At 44.9% G+C, this 27,763-nt stretch overlaps 2 protein-coding genes across 2 annotated transcripts; one reads left to right on the top strand and one right to left on the bottom strand.

The window, feature by feature from the left end:
- The first annotated feature begins 1,295 nt into the window (after positions 1 to 1,295).
- idh2 (isocitrate dehydrogenase (NADP(+)) 2) lies at positions 1,296 to 16,640 on the top strand. Its single transcript, XM_080842716.1, has 11 exons — positions 1,296 to 1,480; positions 6,975 to 7,066; positions 9,718 to 9,883; positions 10,193 to 10,353; positions 10,452 to 10,595; positions 13,043 to 13,179; positions 13,539 to 13,690; positions 14,044 to 14,156; positions 15,061 to 15,158; positions 15,386 to 15,478; positions 16,226 to 16,640. Exons 1-11 carry the CDS (start codon positions 1,369 to 1,371, stop codon positions 16,308 to 16,310), a joined length of 1,353 nt encoding a protein of 450 aa, XP_080698842.1. The 5' UTR covers positions 1,296 to 1,368; the 3' UTR covers positions 16,311 to 16,640.
- A 2,175-nt stretch (positions 16,641 to 18,815) lies between these two features.
- Positions 18,816 to 24,783, bottom strand: znf710a (zinc finger protein 710a; the record flags this gene model as incomplete). Its single annotated transcript, XM_080841746.1, has 6 exons — positions 18,816 to 18,979; positions 19,941 to 20,115; positions 20,509 to 20,700; positions 22,981 to 24,003; positions 24,109 to 24,480; positions 24,586 to 24,783. The coding sequence occupies 6 exons, from the start codon at positions 24,781 to 24,783 to the stop codon at positions 18,816 to 18,818; spliced, it is 2,124 nt and encodes a 707-aa protein (XP_080697872.1).
- Positions 24,784 to 27,763: the final 2,980 nt, after the last annotated feature.

Below are 27,763 nucleotides of genomic sequence, written 5' to 3' on the forward strand. Positions count from 1 at the left end.
ATATAACAGGCCTGTGGCCTACGGGGGGGGGGGGGGGGGGCTTCATTTTGACAGGTAGTAGACAAAGTAGATTTACCTTTCAAGGGGTCAAAGGACATTTAAACAAATAATCAAAACGTGTCAGGGGCACACACATCATACGTGACATGTAGCCTATAGATGTGTACAAACACTCACTTTCAAGTAAGAGAAAAACAAGGCAATCAAATCAATCAATCTGACATGTTGTCTATGTACTGTACAAAGCCAACAAAGACTTCAGCAGTTGTCCAAAAAAAAGCTGAATGATCACTCCTACTCTTCCATACATTGCCTGAGCATTTGTCACTGATTGTCACAAAATTTTTAAATATTTTGTCTACACTATTTTTTTGTTTGACTGCATATAGCACGTGGACCACACTGCTTCTGTATATTTTGTCAACATCTGGACTGAATTCTTCTCATTTACACTGTTTCGTATGGCTGTTCTTTATAATGTGCTATTTTGTGTGTGGATTTTTTTTTTAACTAAAAATGAATACAGCCATATATCTCATATGTGAAACTCTGAAAAGCACAAGACAATGGGCCTATTTCCAGATTTCCCAAACTGAGATATAACATACACGTTTGCTGGATGTTAAGACTTGCTCACCCTGGGCATTAGGCTACATGCATGCCAGACCCTTGATTTGTCCAAAATGTCTTGGCTGGTGACCTTGCCCAGTCCTCTCCCGTAAAAGCACGCAAGGTGACTTGCTATGAACTGGGAACTTTATGCTGGCTCACGTCCAGGTAGCTTCTCACATGACTGCGCCCTTCCAATTCTTTCTCCCAGTATGGTCACTCTCCCCGGCTAAAATTAGAGGCGTACTCGGCTACGAAGTATCGGAATGTAGAGGATTATTTCTGTGGTAAACGATAGACTGTGCTCTCTGCCACTTCTGTGCCACACTGGCAATTCACGTTGATGCGTTGTCAAAATGTACACTGAAGACGTAGCCAAAAAGCAACATTTGCACCCATATCAGCAGACACAAATGCAGGATAACCATGGTTCAAGCATTGTCCGTGTACAATACTGTTGTTGGTGATAACTATAAAACAATATCTGTGACACAACATCTCTTTATGTTTACTGAAATGCACACTTTCACACTATGTCGACAATCGTGAATTTGCAATAGGCTACAGGTAAATGAAAATGCATCGATGAGTTGGCAGCGAATAGAACTACACTCCTCCTCTGCCATTCACTCTGACGTCAGGGCGAGCATAGACACTGGGCGGGACGTACGGAGCATTTCGTTCGACGCGGCAATTCATTCGACCCTTCCTGCGTCCGGTGTGTAGTCGAACAGCAGCTACAAGTGTTTTAGGCGAACCATGGCAGGTTACCTGAAGGTCCTCAGCTCCCTTTCAAAGTCTGCTGCCGCTTTGTCTAAAAATCCAGCCGTTCTTGCTCCTGCAACTTGCCAGGGTTTGCAACAGAGAAACTGTAAGTTAACGGTTGACGCTTAACGATAGCTAACGTTAACGACTTCAGTTTTCAACTAGTGCTATTTAATAAGCTATGCATATTTAGTTTAGTTTTTGTATTGACTTCCATGAAAAGCTAACGTTAAATTCAACATGTCCATTAGGTGATGTCATTAATGTAATGGTTGTCAACGTTAATTCACGAATTGTCACATTTCATTTCCTACTGCATACTACATCGGATGCATGGTTGGAGCTATCAGGTTGATGAGTTCATATTACTAACACAGAAACTCCGTTAACGCGAGCTATCCATGGGCAGTTGGAGAATGCGAGCCTCACTCTGGCCTGGAACCCTTTCTTTGTTTCCTATCTGGCTCTTCCGAAAATGAGCGATATTTGTCTTGTATTATGTAGCAGCTCTGGTATGATTGCAAAGTAATACTCAAGTGTAAGTGTTGACTGCTCTGGAAAAACGACGTGCAGGTTTCAGTCAACCTTTCTCGGTAGATGTCAACCAATATGTATTTTTGGCGTGTGAACTCAACAAATGGTTGTAGTAGAGTCAGCAGTTTTATCAGTACTAGTAAAAGAAATGTAAAGCATGTGAATGTATGGCCTTGCGATATTCCATGAAAGACAGTCACTAAGAGTTGCTGTATTAAACTGAAACCGAACGTTTTGGTAAAAATAAGACAATGCACATTGACCTAGCTAACTTTTATATAGTATTTTATTAGCTAGCTAACGTTTTCCGTTTCGTTTGACATGGTATCATTTTCGTCTCTCCTAACTCCAAGGTCAGCCAGCTGACAACAAGACCATTTGGAGAAGTTGATGCCTTGAGTTAAGCGGTACACATTTCTGTAGACTAATTACCCGTAACTAAGTTATTTTCCTTTTTTTAATTAACTTTTGTTTTAAAAGTTTATGTTTGACTACACTACAATATATCTAAATCAATACGTCACACCTGTTGGACTTTGAAGTTATTGCAGACAGGTTTATAACTTAATTTATCTTAGTATGAAGATTTGATATAAAAGTGTTGGAAACGAAAAGTATCGACGACGTGTAAGTTCATGGGCAAATGGCAATTGTCCTGTGTAAGTGCTATAAGTTGGTGCTGTGTCCTTTGTGTTCAGTCTTGATCTTTGTTTGAGCAAGTCGGTCGATTGAAGGACATGGATTTTTATTCGCTAAATCGCGACGCGTCATTGGGAAGCTGCATGCAGCTGCTTATGAGTTATTAATGTCTTGCCAACAGAAGTCACACTGTGCGACTGGTGTAGTTTGTAGGCCTAACTGTCCTCTAGTCTACACAGTTCATGTGGCTATAGGGATTTTTTATGGATTAAGAGATCAACAGCAGTTAAAACAACATCCCGTACATGGACACAATGTCTGTTGTGATTACTGAGTACACGTCTAAAATATAAATTATGGGACTGAAGAAGTAATTGTCTTTAAGAACATAACACTTATCAACAGTGGTACAGTGTTAATACATGCTTTCAGTACTCCTAAAACTTCTGTCATGATATGTATGCTAGATGAAAAGTGCATCAGTCTGTGCCCTGCACTCTAGTACTCCACTCAGTGCACTCTAACCCTGCACTCCGTGACTGACCTTCCATAATGACTACCTGGAAAAGTTGTCTGGCTTCTTTGCTCTCCCTCTTATTCCAGTCACAAGGGCCGGCTAGTCGTCTGCCAAGAGATTTTACGGCTTGTAATTGGAGCTGTGAACTTAGAACATTCTTTATGGTTGTTGTGGCCTGCACAAACATGAATGGAAATCCACTACAATGGTTGCTTGGCAAGTTTAGAATATTTACCTGGGCTTTCCTGTTGGCATTCTCTAGATAAAGATTGGCAGTTGTGATTGGTGCGCCTCACGTGCTTGAGTAACTGATAGCAAATTAATAAGCATTATAGGAAGTTCCCCTCCTGGCTCGTGCACCAAATCTTTAAAGCCCCATTATGCAACAATTATACTTCAGAATTAGGGTTAGGATAAGCAGTTTAACCTTAAAATAACAGCTTAAAAAAAATTGGGTCGCTACAATGACTTTTAATATGGAGAATCGCCTCCGTGCCATTGCGATACAAGGGTCCTTAGGCATATAACTGCGTTCTGTAGTTTTGCCTGCCACAGCCCGCCACCCTGACTTGTTGACTTTCTGCAGATCTAGTAAGTAGCTTATTTGCCGTCTTGCTTTGTCTTGTATTGCACTTGCTTGATGTTGGACTGTGTAAGGACAGTCGTTGAGTAACTAGTTTGTCATAATGTCAAAGTCAGCACATTTCAAGAGATTTCGTTAGTTTTAGCTGCTAGCATGCCGTTCGCGAATAGCTATTGATCCGTTGTGCTGCTTTAAGCAGATGATGTAATACCTCAGAGTTTTGGTTTACCAGATTGGAGGGTGATTGAGGTTTTTCAGTCTTATAGAATTTCATGAGCTGTCTGATCTATTGTAATGAAATGAAAAGGAGTGGCAGTCTGCACTGTTTTCATTTTTGTTTTCAGTTATCGCAAGTGGATGGCCGTGATCACTGCCGGGTATCTTATGATCTTACAGCATTGTGCTTGAGTGGTTCATGCCTTTACCTGCCTTGTCCTTGAATTCTGGAATTCAGGCAAAGGTCATGTGCTTGGCAGGTTGCATTGTTAAATTGTCAAAGATAAGACTATCATTTGCAAATAAAACCTTTAGGGTGGTTTTGCATTGTATAAACTTCCATGATGTCTTGTTAACAAAAAAGATATAATTGGTGACTGGAGTTTTCTGTCAAAAACCTTTGTGATGGGGTGCACTGTGATGCGAGCCAATAATGCCCGTCTGGACAGAGGTTCGATTCTGGCCTGCTGATGTTTCCTGATCCTCTCCCCACCTCTTCACTTCTCCTCACTTCTTGTCCAAAATACTTCACTGTCCTTTCCAAATAAAGGCTAAAAAGCCCATAAATAAATATATATAATGTTTTTTTATTTTTTTGATGAAACTGACTTCGGTCTCTAGCATGTGTTCAGTGTAACTTAAGATCATAGTTTCCTCATTTGAGCTGTCTTCCAGACCACCATTACACATTATTTGACTTATTTTTAGTTTTTGGCAATAAAGCTAGGGGCATTGTGTGGTGTTGTAGGTCATCCAGTACTTTCAGCACTCTACCTGTATCAAACCAGGGTTAGATTTGTGCCAGAGTTGGGAGGCCTCAGGCTTGGATGCCATGGGAGAAACATGAATGGAGTTCAAGTTGAATAGACTTCTGTGTTGAAATAATTTTAAAATGAAAAGGGATGGGTCGTGGTATCCTCAGAAGATTTTTCCTGAAGTGAAAGTACCAGATTTAGGGCAATGCAGAAAATGTGATATTCAGTAAGGAAAACTAAAAATGACGTGGTTTTTGACATTTTTGGATAAAATGACAGAAGAGCTATACATTCAACAGCGTTATAGGCAGCATTTTTGCCCGTGTGAGTGACCTCTTTGATGTGCCTGAGACAACTAGCCAAAGTTAATGAAACAACAACAACTCGGCGAATCTCCTTATATGAACCTCTCAAGGTGGTTCGAGTTTGTCACATTGATGGCGAACTGACAGATCCCTATGCATTGTGTACCGGACAGGACATATAGTCCCTGGTAGACTGACAAAGGAGACTATAACTGGCCATTGGGGCAGCATCTGAATATTCTTAGAATAACTTACAATGACTTACCCTGACCATGTAGACTCATAACCCAAGTGGCTAACAGAGGTAATCTCCCCTTAAGTAGTTTTGCAATTATTCTTTCTTATTCTATAAAATCATTTAATTTGATAGTAAACGAAACTGTATTTGTAGTCTTCAGGGTCATACAAACATTGCTACCCTACACTCCCTACCCTATAACAACATAGGATCTCCCTAGACAGATACAAAGGTGTCTTAAAGCACAGAAACGTATGTCCTAAAACGGAAAACAGGTTTCAGAGGGCCTTATAGATTCATGTCGTTACTTGCTGTGAACCTCAGCATGTGCCAATGCTGCCGGCATGTCGATTTTACTTTTTCGAGCTTATTCTGCTGTATTGAAAGCAGGGTCTGTTTGTGGTTGGAAAGGGGAGAATGTGGTGGCATGCTTACATAATATCTCAGCTGTCTGCCCCTCCCCCACCCTCTGACCGTCCTCTCTGTGTCTGATTGCTGAGGGGGGCTCCACTCTGCTGGAGGATAGAGGCTTTCCAAGCTTTTTCCCCTATTTTTTTTCCACATTCATGCAGATCAGCTTTTGTATAAGACTCCTTCCCAAGGTGCCCTACGTTTTAAACATAGTTGTGCAGTTGACCTGAAATGGTGTATGATGAGTGTGGAGAGAGTCTGTCTGTCTCTGGTCTTAATATAGTGTCGTGCGTCACGTAGCCTAGCTGGTGAGGCAAGCTGGCTGAAAAATATTTTAGTATCATGAAAGCAAAATGAATCAAAGAGAAGAACAGTCGCCTTACAAAGACTTGTCAGTGGCTCAACCTTTAATTCAGCTTTGTTTAAACTGGAAACTTTGTTTAAGCTGATGCCATTTTAGTGACCGACGTGAATATCTTAAAGCGTTTTGGTCAACACAAAGTAATATGTTTTTAAATATATTTTTAAAAATTATTATTCCAGCCTCCCCAATTTCAGCTTCTTCTCACCACTCTCAGAATCAGTGGAGTTCAGCGTGGCAGGAAGATCAGAAAGTCACTTGACTCCCTCTGTCCACCCCCCTCCTTCCAAATGCACACAGGCCTGCTGGGAGTGTGGGAGTGTTGGTGAGACAGGGAGAGAGTATTGAGGGAGTGAGAGAAAAGGGAATGAAAGGGGGAGAGGAGAGTGGAGAATGTGTGTGTGTGGGGGGGGGGGGGGCTGAGGAGGGGGGCACAGAGAGAAAGAGGTAAAGGGGCAAATGTGTGGGAGGAAAGCGAGAAGGAGCAGGAAAAGAGAGAGTGTGAGACAGCAAGGCAGGGAGTCAAAGAAAAAATGAGGCCAAAGTGTGTGAGGGGGAGACCGAAAAAGAGACTGAGGAACGGAGAGACAAAATGGAGGAAGAGCACGACAACATGACATGCTAAACAGATACCTCTGGGTTTCCAAAATCCTCCAGGCTTACTAGAACATGCCCTTGGCGATGCGGACACAACAAATAACAGGACAGAACAGTCTACAGAACACAGAACTACGTTTATTTGCAGTGCTTCAGTGGCAAACTTGCTGTGTTGCAGAGAGGGGTGCATTACATGGTATTTTCTATTGCTGTTGAAGGTGCTTATCAAGGGGACATTGTGTAGTCACTGCACATGAGTGCTTCAGATTCCCTTTGTTGTCACTTTGTGTCTTAATTTAGGGCTATTTGCTCCCACAGGGGCCTTGTCACTATTCCTGGAAGTGTTTGCCTAGATCTTTTTATAAGCGTCCATAGGTGTCCGATACATAACCAGGTGAAAGGTGAAAATCGTTTTGTGATTGACTTGACCGAACTTTTTCACAGATGCCGACAAACGCATCAAGGTCGCCCAGCCGGTGGTGGAGATGGACGGAGACGAGATGACCAGGATCATCTGGGAGTTCATCAAAGAGAAGGTGAGGAACCCAACTACAAACAGCGGTGTGTGTGTGTGTATGTGTGTGCGTGCCAGGCGGGTGCAGGGGGGCGCAGTGTGTCAGGCAGGCAAAGGTTTAGGAGAGAGGGAAGCAGGTGGAGGGAGATATATAAATGACAGAGAGAAAGATATGGTGGTAAACTGTGTTTGATTGCTCTGGGGTGGTTCGGGGGGTGGGGTGGTATCTAGTCGGTGAATCTATTTTTGTACACTTTGACTGCCACGTAGATCATAGCCGCAGAGAAGGAGTGAGAGAGCAAGAGCATCTGTACGCAGGGTGATTATGTCTCCATATCGAGCGGGAGGGGCAGGTCGGGTAGAGGATGGGAGGGGCAGGTCGGGTAGAGGATGGGAGGGGCGTGAGGGCCGGCACTGACAGGATGAAGGCTCTAGAGTAGAGAGCAGGTGGTGAGTCCTGGCAGGACATGACATTTCCTGGGCAGAAGTCGGTGAGCTGCCTCTCGATTAAACAGGAGGAGTAGTGCATCATTACACAACATCTATAGTCATCGTGTGCTAAAGAATGCTATAGGACTGCCACGATAACTCGGCACAATCAATGAAATTGCCGCTGAAAATGGTTGATCAATTCCATTGGTCTGTTGTTAAATTGAGCCTTCATTAAACATGTTTGAGCAGTTGCCTGTTCTCAATGTTGTCATGTTAATGCTTATGGTTAATTGCAGATTAAAAGCAACTAATTAAGCTTGTGGTCGAGCAGTGTCGGTGTATTTAAATATCACATTAGGACAAAGACTACACATCACAAGCACACATAATCAATGGGTTTTCACAGTGTTGACAAACATAGTCTAGGCCTGTCTCCTACTGTCTATGAGGACTACTGTAAACTGTCCCTCCGTTGTCTTGTTGCACTCCCGTCATTGGACAGTTTAGTTTTGCATGCCGTCCCGATGTGTTGTTCTCCCTGTAGCAACTTTGATGTTGCTAATCAAATCTCATTCTAAGAATACTATAGGACTGAGCTATAAACTTTTTCGTGTTCCCTCATTACTACATCTTGTAGCCTATGTATTAATTGAGCAATACAGTCCAAATCAATATTGGAACCATCTTTATGACTGTTCCCAGTGAATGAATCTGTTACATGCTATACCAAGAACAGTAGCACCGTATTTATTATAGTCAGATAAGAGTGCCGTTGCCACCTACTGACCTTTCTTGGTATTGCTGGTTGTAAATACTAAAACTTTTAGCATAGGGCTGGGCGATATGAGACAGTTGCTAGGGAATGACGTTTAGTTTTGTATAAAGAAAACCTATTTTTATATCCTGTTTTGTCTTGATTCTTGAAACTCTATTGAGGTGGCCTGTTACAGCATGTCTGTCAGACTCAGACTTTACACAAACATCAAAGCATTTCCTTGACCTTTCCTTGTTCTATCTTTGTTGGAGTCATATGTGACCCTCTCCTCTCTACCTACACCCATTAAAGGACTGATAAAGTCAACACAGAATGCAGCCTTTAACATCCACGTGTGATCATTTTAAGCTGCTGCAGCACAGAAAATTGCAACAAGGTGGGAGGCTGGGATGGCCTACAAAGATGCGTCTACAACCACCAGTTTAATTACAGCTGCCCTGGATCCAAGGTCTCGCAGACTGAAATTGTGAACGTGCAACTTTTTGCACCAAGAGGACAATACTAGAGAATCAGTAACAGCAGCATACCACAGCGGCCAAAACATCGGTATGTGTTACAGAGCAGAGGTCTGTCTTTGCTGGATGTGTTACTTGAGTCTGACTCAACATCCAGCCAAAATGAGCGTGGGAACAAGGCAGATGCCATTCAGTGGGAGGAGAGATTGTCAGGTGTTTTGGGGAACAGCCCCTCTGCTTAAAAGTACAGATCCTCTGCTGTGGTGGCAAGATTTCCCTCTGGCTGTTCTTGCAAAGTCTTACATTACAACACACGTCTAATGGACATTTGATTCCAATATTTGAGCTGAACATCGTTGTCTCGTACACTCTAAACATGTTACACTACTTCAATTATAAGCTCTCTTTTTGTTTATTTTGATCATGCTGGGGATGCCAGTTTAAACCTACAGTTTTGCTCTTTATTATGTAAACTTTTGTTAACATAAGGTTTGTTGTCAAAATAAAAGGAACTGAAATTAAATGGTCTGTTTGATTTGATTTATCGTTTCGATTAATTGACTATTTCTATGAGTTAATCTATCGAATATTTAACACAAAAATATAGTCGTTAGTTACAGCCCTAGAACGCTATAATATCTTGTGCCAGCCATTAGAATTTCGGCTGTCGTTACAGGACATAATGGGGGAGTGTATTGCTTCTTCCAGCACTGTGACATTTTTGGGAGCAAAAGTGACAGACCACCCCACAGCAGTTAGAGCTAATTGCAGCCCAAAGTTCTGTAATTTAGGGTGTCATGTCTGGGTTTGTGGTTCAAGGAAAACTATGGCAGTTTTCAACGCTAGCTTGCTGGGATGAAAGACGTTTTAGTAGATATCCATTCCAGCTCTGTGGTTCTGGCCAAATGCTCTTAAGATTGTTGCTATTATGTGGTACATTTATGTATTCTCTTAAATGTTGCCAAGTGTTGGGTTGCCATCACCCTCTTATTGTGCTTTGTGGTCCGACAGCTCATCCTCTCCAATGTTGATGTGGAGCTGAAGTACTATGACCTTGGTCTTCCCTACCGTGACCAGACTGACGACCAGGTCACCATCGACTCCGCCTTGGCCACTCTGAAATACAATGTTGCTGTTAAATGTGCCACCATCACTCCTGATGAACAAAGGGTCGAAGGTACACTGTGTGTGTGTGTGTGTGTGTGTGTGTGTGTGTGTGTGTGTGTGTGTGTGGGCGCGCCCATTCATGCGTGCGTTGCAAGTTTGTCTGAATATCCAAGAAATGCTTTTACCTTTGCCACTTTAATCAGTATAACAGGATCATTATCAGATTAATGATCATTATTTGGGAGAACTACATGTTCTTGCAAAGGATTACATTCATTAACCCTTTGTAACTCAAGATTAGATTGTGAAAGCATGTAGGTTAGTCGCCTTGTACTGTTGTACTTGAAGCCAGTCTTAACCCAGTTTATCTCCCTCACAGAATTCAACCTCAAGAGTATGTGGAAGAGCCCCAATGGAACCATCAGGAATATCCTGGGTGGCACTGTCTTCCGTGAGCCAATCATTTGTAAGAACATTCCCAGGCTCGTTACTGGTTGGACGCAAGCCATCACCATTGGCAGACATGCCTTCGGCGACCAGGTCTGCTCCTCTGCAGTGCAGCGAGTGTACTCTTAAATGATATCATTCCTAATTGCTGTTTCTTTTCTTATGCAACACACCTCCCTTTGCCTTTACAGTACAAAGCAACAGACTTTGTCGTCGACAAGCCAGGAAAGTTTATGATGTCTTTCACTCCTACTGATGGAAGCAAGGGAAAGGAGTGGGAGGTGTACAACTTCCCCGGCGGTGGATGTGGAATGGGCATGTACAACACTGACGAGGTGAGGGGGAAACCTCCATTTTGGCTACGCAGTTGAGATGATGTTTAAAACCAGAGAACCTCCAAGAAGTAGAAGTCCAGTGAGCGATGTTCTCCTGTGTACAGATTTTCCTACTTCACTAGGGACCTTGATGTCTTGCTACTGTGAGCATACACATGGGCGCATCTTATGCCCATCATTTATTAAACAGTTATGGGATGATCAGTTCATTTACTTCCTGTTCTGGGCTGTCATGATAATCAGGAATGTTCATTTTACTCCTTCAAGTTCTCTGGTATTACCAGTGGTGGTGCGTCAATACAAGGCGCTGGGGTGCCGCCCACCCTACAATTTTGAGATGAAAAAAAAAAAAAAAAAATGAAATGTCAAAAAAACATTATATATCAAATAATTGAATAAGAAATGTACCGTTTTAAAGCGTTAAATGTGTGCCAGAGACCGTAAGCCCCTGTCAAAAAACACTTAAATGTGACCAAATATAATATATTGCCATTCGTTATCATTGAGAGAGAAGCCACTCCTCCCTGTGGGCGCCGGCCAAGTGGAAGTCTATAGGAGCCAAAAAAAGGGGCAGGAACATTTGAGCAAGGACAGCTTCTCATTGGCGGATGACAGTTCAAGCCCGGGGCGCACATCACTTGCGCCCCCAGCCAATGACAGGGCTTCTTATATATCATCCTGACAGGACTGTCCATTCAGAGACCTTTTGTTATTCCCTCACATCTCATTTAAATATCACATATCTACTGGAGCACCATAGCTAGCAGAGAATTGGAATCTGAGAGTATGGCGACTGAAAACTCCTTAGTATCTATTCATGGAACACCTTTTAATCGACGATCAGATGTTGATAAGAAGAGACTAAAAGACATGGGACCAGAATGTATGGATTTAAGCACTGACCGCGGGAGGACGTACCTCGACCGGAGCTGGTTAGCGGGCTGTTCAGTGAGTAATGCTTGTAGCGACGCTACTAGCTTAACTTCATTTGACAGTAGCTTGGCAGTAACGTTGCTATTTACAAAACCAAGTAACTTTTCAGTAGCTAAGCTCTTTTATTGATCAAGTAGCGCAGTAGTGTCCTCGAAAGAATGTATCCTGGACCTTTCTAATGTTCATACATTCCCTGTATCCATCAAACAGACAAATTAAGCAGTACGTCACTTTAGTGGAGACTAGTCAAAAGCTAGGTATCGTAATTTCAAGTACAACAGACGCTGCTCATACATTTAGAATTAATTCATTTTAAATGGGTAGTTTGCATGCACATTCTAGACAACCGGATAACTAGAATGCTGTGGATATTCAGATACAGCTAGAGATGATGAAAGTTAAAATAAAGTACAAATAAAGGTAGTCCGTGCTGTCTGCTCAGGGAGTCGATTTGCGAAAATGCCAAAGAAAAAGTTCCTGTCAACATAATGACATCCAACACAAACATACGAACACACGTACAGGTGATTGAATTTCATTTACCGTTTTTATCTGACTGACAGTTGTGTTGATCACTACAATTACATTGACTTGGCATGCAGTTTGTTTAACTGAAAGTAGCTACTAAGTTATCAAACTACTTTTGACAGGTTTTTGTAACTTAGCTTGCTACTTCTTTATGAGGTGTAGCTTCTGTGTAGTGAAGCTGAATGTATTGTTGAGTAGCTGATAGCTTCGCTCACTACAAATATCAAGAAGCTTGCCCATCACTGCAAATATTCTACTCAAAACCTGTTTTCTTCTCACTGTGGAGAGCTATTTAAACCGCGCCGCCAAACTGCGCCCCCCCTCAAAAAAATGTCACCAGCTGCCACTGGGTATTACCATTCCTGGTCCCCCAACCCCCTGCCATTTTTTGTGGACAGAGGAGACATGATAAGCTGCCTGATAAGACTGTAGCAATATGAAAAGGGTTCTCCTTTTGATGAACACCAGGACAGAAAACACAACCCCCACCCCCCTCCCCATTTTCTTTCTTTTCTGTCCTGCTCTGATTGGAAAGGTGAGTGAGTTTTTAAAGATGTGAGGTGTATCAACTGGCTTTGAATCCTGACTTCTTACTGCCTTCTGTTTACTGTCCTGAAACTGTTGGGTTAACAGCATATGGGTTGTCTCAGCTGGGTCCTTTGGAGGCGAGGGAGAGTTGTCTACTGTAAACAACAGGAGCACTGTGTTTGGTGTAAAGATGTCTATCGTCTGATCGCATTTTCCCCTATCCCCTCCTCTCAGTGTAGTTTATTTATAAAGCATCGCTGAACCATAGTGCTTTCCAGTCAGACAAGTTGACCATACACCAATATACATGCCTAAAAATAATACAAGTTAACAGGAAAGACTAAAATGTTAAGCACAATAGCCAAAAATAGAAGTCAAAAGGTTAAATGTAGCACAGTGTATCCCAATATTACTGGATTACTAAATGATATATGTTGTCTTTCTCTCCTTATTTCTAGTCCATCACTGGCTTTGCTCACAGCTGCTTTCAGTATGCCATCGCGAAGAAGTGGCCCCTTTACATGAGCACCAAGAACACCATCCTCAAAGCCTACGATGGCCGCTTCAAGGACATCTTCCAGGACATCTTTGAAAAGTGAGTAATGAACCTCTTTAGGCAGTCTCATAGAGGACTCCAGTCTGTCAGCAGTTAGATTGTTGTTCTGTGATGCAGCACCTTTCCAATTGCCTTTAATAATGAAACCATAGCATTCCTTGGTTTTCCAGTGGCATAACCTATAGCTCAAGGTTGTGTCACAAGGGATTAGCCAATGATTGTAAACAGAGCAAGATGTGTGTGTTCACTTCTTCCTGGACGCCTAGAAGGTCAAAGATTAAACTGCTCAGTGAACCTTTAACTGGGTGTTAATCTTCTGCCTCTGTGCAAAGGAGACCAAGATTAGCTTTGCACCGCTAACCGACACCTTTGTTGGGTTTTGCACGGCTCCTCTGCAGGAATTACAAGCCCGACTTTGACAAGCTGAAGATCTGGTACGAGCACAGGCTCATCGACGACATGGTAGCCCAGGTGCTGAAGTCATCCGGTGCCTTTGTGTGGGCCTGCAAGAACTATGATGGAGACGTGCAGTCTGACATTCTGGCTCAGGGTAAGAAAAGCAGGTTCAGATCATTATGGCTGGTATGTCATTAAGGCCTACACAGCGTGCTTATTTTTTTCAGTCAGTATCAATTTAATGGGACTGAAATTAAGAGCCGCCTGCTATTCTTGCGTTACTAAATGCAGACATAGCATTTGTTAAGCATGTGTATCCAAACAAGGTAACAGATTAGTCTTTTAGTTAAGTTTTTTTAACATATTAAACGATATTTCAAATGAACAGTTCATCTGTTAGAAACAGTCTTGTACTCGTAAACGGTCGTTTTTGTATGTGTACAGCCCATACGCTGTTTAGCTAATGTATGTCTGACCAGTTGCACTGCCTCTCCCTCTGTCTTGCAGGCTTTGGCTCTCTGGGCCTGATGACGTCTGTACTGGTATGCCCTGATGGCAAGACCATTGAGGCTGAGGCAGCCCATGGCACTGTCACCAGGCACTACCGTGAGCACCAGAAGGTGAGCTGCTGCCCCTGCTGCTTTTTTAAAGAGGCAGTCCAGAGTTTCTGTCTTAAACTAGCAAGCTAACACCCAACAGTCTTACCTGGCAAACACCAACAAATAGCAGTTATTAACATGTACTTAAAACTAACCTGCATTATGTTGCTTTAAGAAAAAATTCCCCTGAGGAAATGGTTTTAGATATTCTTGGTGCGTGCTGCAATAAGGCGTGTTTGTATGGATGAGCTGTTGACATAAAAAAAAAAATCAGCTTCTCTAGAATCATGGTTTGTTCATCTTTGGCAAAATATTGGCGAACTCCACAGAAAGCCATTGAAGTCTCCGTCCTCCATGGCACTGGTGTCTAGTTCCAGCATTGAGGAGGAAATTATGTAATTATAGATCATGCTGTGGGTAGACTGAAATGAACATTGTGTGGACAGGAGAGTGTTGTTGGAGATTGCTGACATCTAGTGGACAGTAGAGTAAATGCAAGTCTGTGCTTTGTTGCTGAGCTGTTGTCATGGCTTTCTTTACTAAGCAACATATGCTTCTGTTTGAGTACCGCAGAATGTTTTTCTTCTGGTTAGGGTACAGGTACAAAAGGCACCCTTTAGCTGAGTCACACCTAGTTACATTTTTCCCAAATAAATGACTAGATAAATAATAGTTTCGCTGCCAATTGACCACTTTAGAAAGCATGTATATTAGCCTTTGGGAACGTTCGAGATATTTGGGACATTTAAGTATGTCGTTTTTGACTGTCTCCTCCTTTGCACTCGCACTGATTGAAAATCCCCCCTCTACATTTCCTGTCCCCTCATGGAGCCAATGGCGCCATATAGAACATCTGTTTTTTAGAGGGTAATTGTCTTGTATTCTAATGTTAATGAACGTCTCCTTTGTCTCCTCCACTCTAAAGGGAAATCCAACCAGCACCAACCCCATTGCCAGCATCTTTGCCTGGACCAGGGGCCTGGAGCACCGTGGCAAACTTGACGGAAACCCTGACCTCATCAAGTACGTGTGCAGATTAATTACATGGTTATCTTTGTGTGGAAACTGCTAGGCTTCAGAAGGGTCATATCCAGAGACATGTTTGTCAACCCCTTACGGTTACAAACCCTTGTGTTTTTATAGTAGCTTCAGATATGAGGCTCTGATTAGTGAGTCATTTTCACTCTTTCCTTCTACTCACCTGCTTTTTAAAAATTTAAATGTAACTTTCTTTTGTTTCTGTCCTGCAGGTTCTCCCAGACCCTTGAAAAGGTCTGTGTGGACACTGTTGAGAGCGGTGTCATGACCAAGGATCTTGCAGGGTGCATTCATGGTCTGTCCAAGTGAGTAACACCACATCAAATTCTCCTTGTATTTTAGAAAGGTCTGTTTGAAATGTACTTGAACCTCCTTTCACATAATTGACAGATAATGGTAATATTTTTTTTGTTTATATATCTATCAAAAGTGTACACATTTTTACTCCCAACTGGTCAGTGTTATTTGGAATGCTATTTTGCCGGTATGGGTTGTTGAAGTTTTGTTCTCAATGTGTTTGGCGGTGCTCTTCTTTAAGTCACTGTTCCAGTAAAACGATTACATGGCTTATCACAAGATGCTGCATTGAATTTAAATAAGGCTATGAACATACAGCCAACTGGATATGCGCTTACTCTTCAAATACTCTCCATTCTTACCAACTTCAATATGTTTTGTTAGTAGGCAGTTTGCTAGGGTACATTATTAGACCTAGTAAGTAAGGTAAGCTATGGTGGTGAACTTTTCTAGCTGCACTTGACTGTTCAATCTACTTCTTGGCAAAGTACACTAGGTTAATACATAGGCAACCTTCCGCATCAACTATTGTATCATCTGGAACTGATCAGATGGTCAACCTCATTACACCAGAATTGTTCAAACTGAAAAATGTGTTCGTTTGAAAGTGAAGATGCAAAAACATTAACTGTATTGAATGAAATGTGGTGTTGGTAAATGGTTATCAGCAAATGTATTTAAAAAAAAATATATATATTATTCATGTTGCTTAGAACGCATCCACGTGAACCTGACTGGATCTCGTTTTTTTCTAGGGTGAAGCTGAATGAACACTTTGTGAACACCACAGATTTCCTGGATGCCATCAGGGCCAACCTGGACAAAGCACTGGGCAAATGAAGGACTAGTTAGCCAGAGAAGAATTGACAGTGGTGTCATTTTCATTTCATTTTTTGTACCTCATTTTAACTTAAAAGGTCATAAAAACCACATACATTATGTACTGAAGGAAGAAGCTAAAAGTAGTCAATAGTGTGTTGTGAAGAGGGAAAAAAAGTCCTGCTGTTCCCCACATCAAGTGCCTGTTGTTTGACCTTCCCTGGATTGCCAAGGTTCTTTATTTTTGTAAGATGAAGTACTGTACCGTACCCTCATACTGTATATTACCATGAGCCATTTATGGGCCTTTTCAAAAACTGTCTAATAAATCTTCTTAGAAGTTTGGATCTATTTTGACTCTCTCATCAATCAACACTTTGACACCAGATTTTTTTCTTAAGGTAAATAAATGTATTAATTTACAATATTGTTTGAAACACAACATTTAACATATAATTCTATCGACAGCATATTCACATCAATGTGCAAAAAAAGAAAAGCTTTTCCATACCTAAACAAAATATAAAACTATAGCTGCAATGGAAATGAAATTCACGTTTGGCTTTTTTCTTTTTGTTGAAATGTACAGTACTATAATCCACATTATTTTCTCAATTCTTTGCATGGATGCCCCACTGGCAGGGGATGTTGAGCATAAAGCTTAAGCAGAGAGGGTGGAGGAGCTGAAGAATACATTGTACATTTCCCCCAATCATTCTCTGTTGGGTCTATGGCCCTGTCACATGTCTGCAGCCTGTCGTTCATCACTTCACACCGTTGTGCCACCGTGATGGATGGCACACTCTCGTACACACACACACACACACAAGGGCAGTTCATATTTCTCTCCAAAGTTTTCAGGGCAGTTCTTTTCAAGGGGTTCATCCTCTGTAAAAAGGGAAAGAAAGGAAAAAAAAAAGGGGGGGGGGGGGGGTACTTGAAATGGCGTGTGTTGTTATTTTAAGAATTTATGTCGCATGAAGGTTAAGAATGGAAAGACAGGAGGTGGGGTGGTGGATGCGGAGGCTAGGTAATGGCAGCCGCTCACGCCAGAGAAGAGAGGGGTAGGCGCTGGCAGCAGTCAGTCAGTCAGTCAATCAGTCTATTTGCCTGCGAGATCTTCTACCTCATTAAAAATGAAATATTAGAAGCCTGGCTGACAGTCGGCTACAGAAGAGCTAAGCTCAAAAATCTGGAAAGGACAGGCAGGCAACCAGGAGTGTTAATAATATAGAGGCCTCTCCTCCCATCTTTTCTATCTCAGGCAGATGGGATTGGTAACATGGAGAAATAACTGTCCGACTCTTTGGTCTACTGGTGGATAAGTCCAGGGAGAGGTAAAACCCAACAGAAAAGAGTTGAAAAACATGGAACACATTCAGATTTAAACGTCGTATACAAAAAAGACCTTCAATTGAATTCAAAACAGTCGCAATGATACCAAAGTTTTGTTACAAAGAAAAAATGAAATGAATGAAAAGAAAAAATTCTCCAAGGAAATGAAAGCATGATTAAGCTGTTCCCACCATTTGGTCGGCCATTCTAATTATTCTAGAATCGTAATTTTCCAACTTGGACAGTTTCAGGGAGGACTGGCTCCTCTGTTCCGTTACATGGTGGTAGTGGGAGGGACTGCACAGTGGTTTCACAAGGCCATGGGGGTGACGCGACACAAACAAAGCAGGACTCTGGGCTAGCACCCAGAGAGCGCAAGCCAGGCACTGGAAGAAGTCACTCATAAACACACCAAAAGCAGAAACATACAGTTCACAGAGTTTACACATCCAAAAAATACATGCTTTTTGTTTCCTCAAAAGATTCACGGAATAGCTGCAGAAAATGTCATTTTGAACGATAATCACAGTGTGTCAGACAGAGATTGAGTGGGAAAAATCGAAAGAAGGAAAAAAGCTTTTAAGCAAAAGTGGGGGTAAAAAAAAGTAAAAACAAAACATAAGAGACCATTTTCGTTAAGTCAGCTTTGGTATGTCCAAGCAACTCACTGTGCTGAACACTGCAGAGGACATGAAGGGGTGCCACTGACTCATTTAATAATGTGCTTTAATATGAAAAAAAAAAAAAAAACAGAACCAAATGCCCATGGATGGGAGAACTTTACTAGTTTCCCAAAAGAGCTCTCTTGGATAAAGCCGTGGATTGTCAGTCTGTTAAGTGCCTCAGGATGGCTGTACATGTTTCACTACACATAGTCTGCATTATCCTCAGGAATACTCTGCAATTAAACTGCTTTTGCCAAGGACTTCAACATGACTCTTGGGAGATGGGGGGGGGATTTCAAATGTTTTTACACATAACAGTCCTTCCAGATTGGAGGCTTGATAATGACATATGAAAGGTGATATGACAAATCGTTTGCAATCCAGAAAAAAAAAAAAAAAATTCACAGGTTTTTCTGTCCTCCAGTGCAAGGGACCAAGACAGTCCCATTAACAAAAAACAAACAAACAAACATTTCCCTCAAATTGACATAGATCATACTCTTTGAAGGAGACGAGGGTGTGTGGCTCAGGGCATGGAGTAGCGCGCAGCCGCCTTGCCGTAGCTGTAGTAGGCCATCTCGGCCAGCTTGCTGAGGTCTTGTGCGTTGTTGCTGGCCAGGTTCTCCCGCTCGCTGAACTCAAAGGCCTCCTCATCGTAGTCCTCCTGACTTTCCATCTCAGGCAGAGGTTCTGAAGAAAAACACAACGTTACCATTTACGGTCGTGCATTTGGCAGAGGCATTGAGCAAATGACTGGCAGTATAGGTAGGATATCTATGTTATCAGCATGTGTGCTCTTTGGCAATCACACTCCTGACCTTGGTGCTATTTGTACACTACTCAACCAGAACACAGTCAATTGGCCTGTGGCCTGGCATGGCATCTCTCCAAGTGGAGTGCCATATCAAAGGGAGTGTCCATGCTCATAACATTCACTCATTTGGCAAGCACATTCATACGGTGAGGCCAAATACAATCTAAGCACACTTGTCAGACGCCAATTTTCGAAGTGTAATGTGTAAATACACATGCCATAACGCACAAGTTTCCATAAATTTACCAGCAACAGGTATAAGACGTATTGTGTTAGGAATCAAAAATCACATACATTAACACATATGCAATAAACAATAACCTCAAAATACAACTCACTATAAAGCATCTCTGTATAAACTTAATCTATACATATATTAATGTCTGTATAATATATATCCTATAATAATGTCAAATCATCAGATGAGCTGATCAAATGGAACCTGTTAGAAGTCATAGTGCGCTGGAAAGATCTCGTATGCCATCTCTTATGCCAGTCCAATAGGACGGGAGAAAAGCGTTTACTTCAGGCTCGTGCCCACACAACAGCGCATTTCCATTCAGGTGCTGACGTGTGCCCACACATCACTGAGACATACCTAATCCTCCCACTGCTCAAGTATTTAACAAAACCATCCGGCCCCCCAAAAAACACGCAGAGATGGTCTGGTACTCCTGCAGAGCTGCAACAGCAACCTTAAGAGTGGATGCGGTTAAGAGCCGCATATTTTTTGCTGAAATATCTGGGTGTCTTAAAACAAACATCAGTCAACAGCGCTGGAGGCGAGCACCAGGCTAGCGCTGGCTACCCTCCCCTGCTGTGGCTCATCGCGCTCACCTTGTCCATCGGGCGAGCCGTCCAGGATTCCATGCTTGACTTTCATGTGGCGACTCAGGTTGCCCTTCAGGTTGAATTTGCTGGAGCAGTAAGGACACTTGAAGGGCTTGCTGCCGGCGTGGAGGTGCATGTGTCCCAGGAGGTTGTACATTCGGTTGAAAGACTTGCCGCACACCTGCGAAAACAAACAAATACAAGAACACGGTTAGTCACACACACACACACACAAAGATTTTCACACCTGTACAAAGACTGAGAGGAATGGTGCCAGACGAGAAGGTGTGTTAGGAAGAAAGGGAAAGTAAGTTTTCCATTACTATGGTAACCTAAAAAGGGTTAAAAGCAGAGTGGATGGAGAAAAGGATGGACTGATTCAGCAGACAGAGAGAGAGAGAGAGAATGATGGAATGAGCCTCATCACATGCATACAGGTAAGAGGGAGAAAGGACAGACGCAACCAGCTACCTTTCTCTTAGATAGGATTGGGTTGTTACAGTTACAGTGAAAACAGAGAGAGGATGGGAGAAAGAAACGAGATGGCTGACAGAGGTTGCCTGGACTGGACTACCTTGCACTTGAAGGGCTTGACGGGCAGGTGCACGATCATGTGAGTCTTGAGGGTCTGCTTCTGTACAAAGGTCTTGAAGCAGACGTGGCACTGGAAGGGCCTCACACTGGTGTGGATGAGCATGTGGCGCTTCAGGTTGGCCGAGAGGGTGAACTCCCTTGCGCACACTTCACACTTGAACTCTTTCATGCCCTGCAGGCGAAACACACACAAAAACATGTGGCACAGAGGTTAGAAGCATGTTTAATTTTTCCCCCACAATAGACCCACATTGTTATTTAATTATTACAAAAAATGTTTGTGACCATTTCTTTCCAGCTTATCACTTTATGTTTACATATTCTCCCACAATCATGTGCAAGCTGTAGTAGCCAGAGGGCCAAAAAGGCACCAGTGGAATGAAATGAAATGGAGAGGAGGAAAAGAAAAAGGAAGGAAACAGGGTTGGTTGCCATAGACACCGCACAATCTATAGAACAAGGACAAGCAAACAGAGAATTGCACACACACAAACACACTTTTGTAAAAAAAAGAGTACACTGAAAGTTATCGGAGTGCTGCAGGGCTGGGTAGCTCAGTCTTACACACACAGACACACACTCTCTCACACTCCAACAATTAGAACGCTGCAGCCCCACCATGCGGCTCCTCTGAACTTTGCAGTGGAGGGAGCCACATCTCTAGCTAAGGGAAGTCAGACACACACACACACACACACACACACACACACACACACACACACACACACACACACACACACACACACACACACACACACACACACACACACACACACACACACACACACACACACACACACACACACACACACACACACACAGCTGAATGATCAAACTAAACTAGTCAGCAGTTGGAATTTAAGTGGGATCAGTTTTTGCTGCATTTGAAATATTATTAATATTTACTAATATTCATATATATTATTAATATTTACTAATATTACTGACTTGTACAATATCCTCTTAAGTACATTCAAAGAGGAAAAAAAGTAAATATTTACATATCCATTCGTTTATCTCTCTATCTAGATATATGTTAATAAATATAACTTTTAAGGGCTATTTCGAAACATACAATACCCCGCTACCATCAATCTTAATTCCAGTTTCCAATTCCAGTGCAATTAACCACTTGGAAAAAAGAAGACATTTATGATGCTAATTGTACACACTGACAGCCCCCTGTGGCTAACCCCTCATCAGCACAATCTGTTACTCACAATATAGTCACAAGAGCAGGCTGATAATGCTTCACACACACACACACACACACACACACACACACACACACACACACACACACACACACACACACACACACACACACACACCCCAAAAGCATCACGTGCGCGCACACATATACACACACACACACACACACAGAGTCGGCTATCACTATGCTGTAACCAGTGACAAAGTGCGCTCATCTACACCCTGAAGATGAGTGCCAATGTTTTTATTTATTATGCAGTTAACCTGCGACACACTTTATTTACCGAGTCTGAAGTCATAAGAGAGAGCGGCGGGATGAATCACCATGGCCTCAGCCACTCAGGGAGTCGAGAGCAGGGAGCGGAAGGTGCAGTGGTATTGGTTATGGAATGACACTTCACGGCACAAAAAAAAAATGAAAGAAAAAGAAAGACAAAAAAGAAAGACAAAAAAGCACATGCAGGGAGGGGGCCACTCCCTTAGGTGGAAAGATGATAGGATGGCTCCAGGGCAGGTGGGAGGAGTCAGGTCAGGCAGGAGCCAGGCTGGAGCTTAGGCCTGTGTGTGTGTCTTTGTGTGTAGGTATATGTATGTGTACGTGTTTCTGTGTTTGTATGGCTGTTTGAGAATGTGTTTCCATCCGTGTTATAAAGGACGTTTGTATACATCTGGGTATGTGTATACATGTGTGTGTGTGTGTGTGTGTGTGTGTGTGTGTGTGTGTGTGTGTTTGCATGTGTTTGCTCTGGAACCTGTTCTGTGAGTGAGAGGCACGGCGCTCTCATTAGAGTGCTCGCTCACCCGCGGAGTGCCGCAACGGGCGCCCTATCATGAGGCTAATCACCACTACGCTCTCGAGAGACGAGGTCACGCAGCAGCACAGACCTGCCGCGGCTGGTAGAGTCTACGGAGGGAGGGGAGGGGAGGGGAGGGGAGGGGAGGGGCTGAACACTCTTGGGAGAGATCATGAAGGCTTTTAGCGTTCAGGAGCTTTCAAAATATATATTGACATGGGGCGAAAAAAAAAATGGAAAAAATAGTGAAAAGTGAAAATGAAAATATGACTGTTATTTCACAAACATGTGGAGGTGATGGTGGAGGTCGTGGGAGTTTTTTGGAGGGTGAGGGAGGTTCTGGGAGGCGGGGGGGTGAGCCCGTGCGGGAAGAGGGGTTTCAGTACCTTGTGCTCGGCGGCGGCGGCAGTGGCGGCGGCGACGGCGGCGGCTTGCTGTGCGAGTACCTTGTGCGTGAGCGCGTGCTGGCGCAGGTGGTGGATCTGGACGAACTCCATGCCGCACTCGGAGCAGACGTACGGTCGCACGTTCTGGTGTTTCATCAGGTGGTTCTGCAGCTGGCTGCGGTAGGCAAACGACTTGTGGCACTCGGGGCACTGGAAGGTGGCGGGCCCCTGGTGGCTGGCCTGGTGGCGCTTCAGATGAGCGTGCGTGGGGAACTCCAGGCCGCACTGTGTGCACACGTGGCAGTGACCGTTCTCGTGCTTGGCCTCATGCGTGCGCAGCTCGCTGGGGTAGGCGAAACCGCGCGAGCAGAAGCGGCAGCTGTAGGGCTTGACGTCGCTGTGCTGCAGCATGTGGCGCTTCAGGTGGCTGGTCTGCGTGAAGGCCTTCTTGCAGACGGTGCACTTGTGCGGCCGCGTGCCCTGGTGTGTCAGCAGGTGCGTCTGCAGGTGGCTGGGCTGCTTAAAGAGCTTGCCACAGTGCAGGCACTCGTGTGGCTTGATGCCGTTGTGGCCCAGGATGTGTGTCACCAGGTTGTACTTGGACGTGTACGACTTCTCGCAAAGGCGGCATTTCCAACGCTTCAGGCCCTCGCCTACGTCCACGCAGTAAGACTCGTCGATCTGCACATTGATATCCAATCGGTCGATCTGCATACGCCGGCCCAGGGAGGCCTCGCCATCCGGATGGTCTGCCCACATCATGGCGGCAGCCGCCCCCGCAGCACTCCCAGGCCCCCCCTCCTCGTAGTCCCCCTGCAGGCCCATCTCGGCCGCCTCGTAGCCGACCACGCTGGACTCATAATAGCGCCGCAGCGCGTGGCTCTGCTCCTGCTCCTCATCCTCCTCGACCTTGCCAGCGATTGCGGCCTCCTCATCCACGTCCTCCTGTCCCGGGCTCTTCAGGAGCGATCTGGGCCTGCGCTCATCCTCTATGTCCTCCTGTTCCTCCTCGGTGCCCGTTTCCAACTCCTCCACTTTACTCACGCGTGCCCCCTCCTGGCGCTCGCGTGCCCCTCTGCCAGGCTCGGCAGGGCGTCCCGGATTGGACCGCGGTTCCATCTCCCTCCTGCCTCCACCACTACTGCTGCTGCTGCTGCTGCTGCTGTTGCCGCCTCCTCCCCCCCTCACACAGTCAGAGCAGTCCCTGCGGCACGACTCCTCCTTCAGGGGCCTTCTCTGGGGTGCTAGGTCCATGGGCTGGTCGCCTCTGCCTGGGCTCCCTCCCGCGCAAGCGGGCAGTGCCATGTGCTCGAGCCCCTCTCCCTTCACGCTGATGGGGGTGTGGGCGTGGCGGATCTGGATCTTGTTGGCCGGCTCCTGGTCCTCAGGGTCACCCCCGGCCCCCTCGACCTCGCTGTCACCGCGGGGTCGGCGCATCCTGCCCCGTGGTCCGGGGCGTCTCCGTGGGCCTCTCTCCTCAGACCCACCCTGAGGAAGGGCCAGGTAGTCCCCATTGGCGCCGATCAGGGTGCTCTCGGCAGCGCACTCGTACTCTAGGGCCTCGGACGGGGGTGGGGGCCGGGACAGGTGGTGGTGATGATGGTGGTGGTGTTGGTGTGGGTGGTGTTGGTGGTGCGGTGGTGGCGGAGGAGAAGAGAGCAAAACGTGCTCGCGAAGCTCCCCGGTGTAGAAGCCGTTGGGGGCGATGGTGGCACCGAAGATCTCGTTTTGGGAGATTAGGCCCAGCACGGCGGCTTGGGCTAGGGACAGCACCACCACCGGGTCCGTCTGGGTGCCCACGTCCACCGGCTGGGACTTAGGGGGCTGCTGAGGCTGCTGGACCTGCTCAGGCCCTGATTCCATCACTTCAGACGGGGTGCAGACTGAAGGTCTCTCCTGCTCCCGCTCCTGCTCCTGCTCCTGCTCCCGCTCCTGCTCCTCTTCCTGCTCCTGCTGCTGCTCCGCCTGCTGAAACACACAAACACACACTCAGTCAGTGACTAAGTCAACTCAACTCCACGCCTTCCCAGTCTCACGACCCCATCTCTGAGGTGGCCCCAGTGCTGGCATCTGATGCACACCTCGCTGGGTGTGATGAAGGTCAAGCAGCAAAAGAAAACAAAAAAGAACCATGAGACGCTATGTAACATCAATCTCCCTTGTTGCAATGTCAAGAGAACACACACTTAATACACACACACACACACACACACACACACACACACACACACACACACACACACACACACACACACACACACACACACACGCGCGCCCGCGATGATGTGTTGTTTCCTTCTCCTTACAAGTCAAGAACATTAGCCATTGAGACAGAGAGAGACAGAAAAAGAGAGCGAGAGACAGGGAGAGGGGGAGCTGCATTCTGACTACGCCTCGCCTTGCCTCGCCTCGCCTCGTCCTCTGGATCCAGCAGTGAGCGCATGAGATGGGGGAGATAAGGGTAGATCTGTGCGAGCTCGCGAGAGCCTTGCTTCCTTCCTTCGCACTCTCTACAATAATAGGGAGCACAAAGGAGAGCTGGGTCCAACCAGGAAGTTCACATCCGCAGACTGTCCGCAGCACTTCCTGTGTGCTCCAGCCAATGGTGGATCACTCTGGTCTCTGCACTAACCGGACGAAACTTACAAGGATCCAAGGCCACACACACACACACACACACACACACACACACACAAGCGTAAACAACCGTTGTTTTTGCTCACAGAGGTCAGAGTTCACGCCAAGCCACCAACATGAGTCTAACCCCTGCTCATTACATCAAGGTTTTCAGGTCAGCTTATGTGCCAGCCCCAACTGCTGTGATGCTGCTCAGAATTCCCACCAACACTACAAAAAGGAGAATCAATGGCTCAAGGGCTGACAAAAGCACCTTCACTGGTGTTATGAGCAGCCAGTTGGAGACCCTTAAATTTCAGGACCCTTTCGAACACACCTTGTCTTCGCAAAGGATTGTGGGAAGAACCCTAAGCCTTTGCATCAGAATAACAATGGTTGGGTTAGGACATTTCCTTCAGAGCCTTCTCCACTCTCAGTAGGAAGGGGGAAAAAAAAGAAGACATGAAGACTGATAGATATGAAACAGAGGGAGAGAGTGAGAGAGAGGAGAAAGACAGAAAGCAAGAGAAGGAGGGGGAGAGAGTGAGTGGGAGATAAAGCAAAAGAGAGGGAGGGGGTAGTGTGTGTGTGTGTGTCTGTGTGTGTGAGAGAGAAACAGGGAGGGGGAAAGGGGGGATAAAAGGAGAGGGAGAGAGAGAAAGAGAGAGAGAGAGAGAGAGGAAAGGGAGAGGCAAAAACAGAAGGCAGAGAGGGGGAGAGAGGAAGAGAAAGAGAAGGAGAACCTGGATGCCCTGATAACCACGTCATTTATAATTACTGCTTTTAAAGTAGACAGACAGAGAGAAAAAGAGACAGACTGTTTGTATGTGAGTGTGTGTGAGTAAGTGTGTGTTTGTGTGAGAGAGTGTAAAGTGTGTGTAATTGTGTTTTTGTACTGCTGTATGTGTGTATTAGTACTGCCTGTGTGTGTGTGTGTGTGTGTGTGTGTGTGTGTGTGTGTGTGTGTGTGTGTTGTTGTATCAGTGTATGTGTCTGTGTGTGAGAATGAGTGAGGGAGTGAGTGAGTGAGAGAAATAAGACAGAGGGAACAGAGAGAGAAAGAGAGAGGGAGAAGGGAGGGGGAGATTGAGTGAGCATGTGAGAGAAGGAGTGAAGGAGAGAGAGAGAGAGAGAGAGAGAGAGAGAAAAAGGAAAAGGAGAGGGAGGGGCAGTGGGGGGTGAGAGACAAGCAGACTGAGTGAGTGAGTGAGTGAGTGAGTGAAACAGAGAGAAAGGAAGAGAGAGAGGGGAGGGGAGTGAGGGAGAAAAGAAAAAAGGGTGAGTGAGAGAGAGAGAGGGAGGAGAGAAAAAACACGACAAAATGAAAGGCAGACGAAATGAGAGACAGAAAGACAAATGAAAGAGAGGAGGGAGGGAGGGGGAGAGGGGCAGGGAGGGGGAGGAAGAGAGACTGAAAGAGAGAGAGAGAGCGAGAGAGAGAAACAGTACTGCAGAATAGTGCCTGTAAAGAAGGTTACATGAATGTAAAAGATAGTTTAAGAGAACATATATAAGAGAGCAGCCAAAAAGTCGACCAAAGGTAGAGAGCACAGATAGACAGATAGAGGAAGACAGATAGAGGAAGAGAAAGAGATAGGGAATGGAGGGGGTGGCAGGGGGGAGGGGGTGTGTGTGTGGGGGGGGGGGGTGGCAGATGGGTAGATAGTCAAAGGGAGAGAGAGACAGACAGAGACAGACAGGGGGAGAGGGGGAGATAGGAAGATAGAGAGCCAAAGAGAGGAGAAAGAAGGTAGAAAGTCTGGGTAGAAAGGAACAGAACAGAAAGAAAATGACAGGAAGACCAAGACAGAGAGAGAGAGAGAGAGATACAGCGGGAGAAAGAAAGAAAGAAAGAAAGAAAGAAAGAAAGAGGGACAAAGAAAGAGAGAGAGAGAGAGAGAGAGAGAGAGAGAGAGAGAGAGAGAGAGATAAGGCAGAGAGTTAGGCAACTCTTATCAGTAATGATGTTCTTGCTGCAGCACTCTGTGGAAGGAAGAAAGTCATCTCCTTTTCCCCCTAGAAAGAGAACACAGAAATACTGGCGCAAAAACCTTTTAAAAGCAAAACAACACAAACGCACCTTCAACACCTTCACCTGAGCCGCACGCACACGCCTGCACGGGTTAGAGGCGGGAATGGCACTCACCACATTGTTCCTGGTGTGATGTTTGAGGTGTTTCAGGGATCTCATCCTTCAAGTGAAATGAGCAGAGCAAAAAAATCCGGC

This window comes from Sprattus sprattus, assembly GCF_963457725.1.
Source record: "Sprattus sprattus genome assembly, chromosome: 7".
In the NCBI taxonomy this organism is placed as follows: domain Eukaryota; kingdom Metazoa; phylum Chordata; class Actinopteri; order Clupeiformes; family Clupeidae; genus Sprattus; species Sprattus sprattus.